The 3,451-nt window shown below is 36.4% G+C and overlaps 1 protein-coding gene across 1 annotated transcript; it reads left to right on the top strand.

Moving 5' to 3' along the window:
• Nucleotides 1-2,181: 2,181 nt before the first annotated feature.
• On the top strand, nucleotides 2,182-3,140 carry LOC107128878 (olfactory receptor 5H8). The gene is given in 2 exon segments (XM_045385245.2): nucleotides 2,182-2,433; nucleotides 2,436-3,140. Coding segments are annotated over 2 exon segments (951 nt in total). The 5' UTR covers nucleotides 2,182-2,187.
• Nucleotides 3,141-3,451: the final 311 nt, after the last annotated feature.

Below are 3,451 nucleotides of genomic sequence, written 5' to 3'. Positions count from 1 at the left end.
TCATTGATTCCATGTCTTTGATATTGTGAACAATGCTGCAGTGAACATACATATGCATGTATCTTTATAGTAGAATAATTTATATTCCTTTGGGTATATACCCAGTAATGGGATTGTTAGGTCAAATGGTATTTCTGTCTTTAGGTTTTTGAGGAATCACCACTATGTCTTCAACAATGGTTGGACTAACTTACTTACATTTCTCCAACAGTAGGCAAATGGCAAATGTTGTTTGCATTACTTGGAGTGCTGTAGTTCATTCCCCTCACTGTTGTGCCATTTGTTTCCCATTCACTTCTTATTTTTTTCTGGCTTTAATTCTATCAGCAAATGCAAACTGCTTTCACTGAAGCCACTAAAAATCTCTAATTTCCACAATCAGTGATCTCTCTTCATATTTAGTTCAACCAGAGCATTTCTTTTGGCATTTTGCCCTGTACTTTGTCCTTCTTGAGTATATTTCCTCTCTTTATGTCTACAACATTCAGCTCTCCAGTTTCCCTCCTGCTTCTTTGATCACTCTGCTCAATATTTTTTTCTGATATCACCCTTGTCTCTTTGTTTGAGCCAGGACTCTTGGTTGCATTGGGCAATGAGTTTATTGAATGGAAAGCTATCTAAAAGAGAAATGCCAGGAAAGTTGGAAGAATGAGCTGTAAAAATGGGCAGGAACAGAATGAAGTAAGACAGCTAGTCAACAGCCCAAATCATGTCCCAACACTAGCTCAACAAAAGCTCCTGCTGTCATGGTTGAAATTTCAAATGTCACAGCTCACACTGTCAGTTCCATTGTTGTGTGTGGATGCTTTTGTAAGGGTCTTGATATTGCTGCTTTGGCTGCTTTTGCATCAAAAGTTCTCTTTGATCACTGTTCCTTTGTTTTCCACCTTCCAAATTCCAAATCTATGTTGGTGGGTTTGGCTGGCCAAACCTAGTCAAGTAGCCTCATTCTAGGTGCAAGAAGGATGGAAAAGTAAGTTTCTAACTCTAGAATGGGTAGTATTCTCTCTCGGCCACCAAGATTAATGTGGTAGAAAAGAGGACCAGGGGCTGGCCATCTAATAAATGACCTGTAAAGTGGATACACTTTATAACCTGTTTAATATAATTTTAATTGTATTGCCTCTCTGTTCCTCTTTTATGTTTGATACACTCTCCAATGCATAGGACATCTATAACTATGCCTTAAACTACCCCCAATGCCTCTCATATCATTATTTTTATTAAGTTCTAGTAGAGTCACATCTCTAAGTACATCTCACCTGGATGTTCAGAGAATGCCCCTTCCCCATATCTGCCAACGAACCTGAGTTCTCAATCTCATTTAGAATCACCAAATGACTCCTCTTAATTTCAGTGACTACACTCTTCCCATCTAATATGTCATGGAGCCCTGGTGACTCTACATTCTGAATTCTTTTCAATCTATTTCTTTGTCTTCCTCATCACTTCCTTATCACACATGAAGTAGGTACTTTGCATTCATTTTAATCACATGAATAGCATTTTCTTAACAATACATATTCCTAGACCTCATTCTTGAACTACAGAATTTAATAGTAATTCCTCATATTCTGTATTTTGGTAAGAAAGTTCCCCCAGACAATTCTGATATGTAATCTGGCTTGGGATTCCTTTGCAACAGAAACAGTTTCCTGATTAGTATCTCTGACTGCAGGTTCCCTTCCTTGCAGCCGGTTTTCTATAACACCAATTATTTAACTTAAAATATGTCTTACATGCCACCATCTGTCTTAAAATTTTAAATTCATGACTATTTCCTGAAGAATACAGTTCAAAGTCCTTCACATGGCTTTTAACTCATTTTGTGTTTCTGACCTTACAAAGATCTTTTCCTTTGACCTTGTATCCATGTCTCAGACACAGAAATTTTGTACCGTACTCCAGTGTCCACATAAATTAATCACATCCATAGAATGCCTTTCTTTTTGCTTAAATATGTTTATTCATGCACATTCTATAAACTCAAATAATTGCATTTTTCCACCTCTTCAATTCCCCTACTATGGTTTTCATCAGCACAGTGTAATAAATACACGAAGAGGACATTCTGATGCGTGTATGATTTTATTTTAACTCCTCTCCTCTAGTATTCACTTTATAAATCCTTATTGAATATTCTTCTTATGTTTATTTCAGTTCATTCAGGGTACATCCAATGAGGACATGGATGAGGAAAATGCAACATTGCTGACAAAGTTTCTTCTCACAGGACTTACCTATCAATCAGAGTGGAAAATACCCCTGTTCCTGGCATTCTTGATAATATATCTCATCACCATCATGGGAAATCTTGGTCTGATTGCTGTCATCTGGAAAGACTCACACCTTCACATTCCAATGTACTTATTCCTTGGGAGTTTAGCCTTTGCAGATGCTTGGTTATCATCCTCAGTGACCCATTCAGTGACCCATCCTCAGTGACCCATAAGATGCTGATCAGCTTCTTCACTAAGAGTATTACGATTTCTCTCTCTGAATGCAAGATACAATTTTTTTCCTTTGTAATCAGTGCAACCACAGAATGTTTTCTCTTGGCAACAATGGCATATGATCTCTATGTAGCCATATGCAAACCTTTACTTTATCCAGTGATTATGACCAATGGACTGTGCATCCGGCTATTAGTCTTGTCATTTGTAGGTGGCTTTCTTCATGCCTTAATTCATGAAGGCATTTTATTCAGATTAACCTTCTGTAATTCTAACATAATACATCACTTTTACTGTGACATCCCATTGTTAACAATTTCCTGTACTGACCCTTCTATTAATTTTTTAATGCTTTTTATTTTGTCTGGTTCAATACAGGTATTCACTATTTTGACTATTCTTGTCTCTTATGCATTTGTCCTCTTTACAATCTTAAAAAAAAAGTCAGTCAAAGGCATAAGGAAAGCCTTTTCCACCTGTGGAGCCCATCTCTTCTCTGTCTGTTTATACTATGGCCCCCTTCTTTTCATGTATGTGGGCCCTGCATCTCCACAAGCAGATGTTCAAGATATGGTGGAGTCTCTATTTTACACTGTCATAGTTCCTTTCTTAAATCCCATTATCTACAGCCTGAGAAATAAGCAAGTCATAGATTCACTGACAAAAACATTAAAAGGAAGTGTTTAGATCTCATACTGGAATGTGTTCTCTTTTTATTTAAAGTCACATAATCATGCAGGCTAGATGTCAGTATATGTTCGTGTATGTTTAAAGTTTTTTGCAATTACAATTGTCCTAACTTTTTAATGATTCAAGTCATTAGTATCTAATAAATTCCTTAAGATATTTGTACATATTATTGAAAAGCACACAAGAAAATTTTGTCAGCTGTTCATGACATACTAGAATAATTAGAGCAGAAAAAAATAAAAGCATTTTACATGTTTCTTGTTCTTCAATGTGGCTTTATAAATGGATCAAGTGCTACAATAGTAGGT

This window comes from Macaca fascicularis, chromosome 2, assembly GCF_037993035.2.
Source record: "Macaca fascicularis isolate 582-1 chromosome 2, T2T-MFA8v1.1".
Lineage (NCBI taxonomy): Eukaryota > Metazoa > Chordata > Mammalia > Primates > Cercopithecidae > Macaca > Macaca fascicularis.
This window is presented reverse-complemented; position numbering and strand designations above follow the sequence as displayed.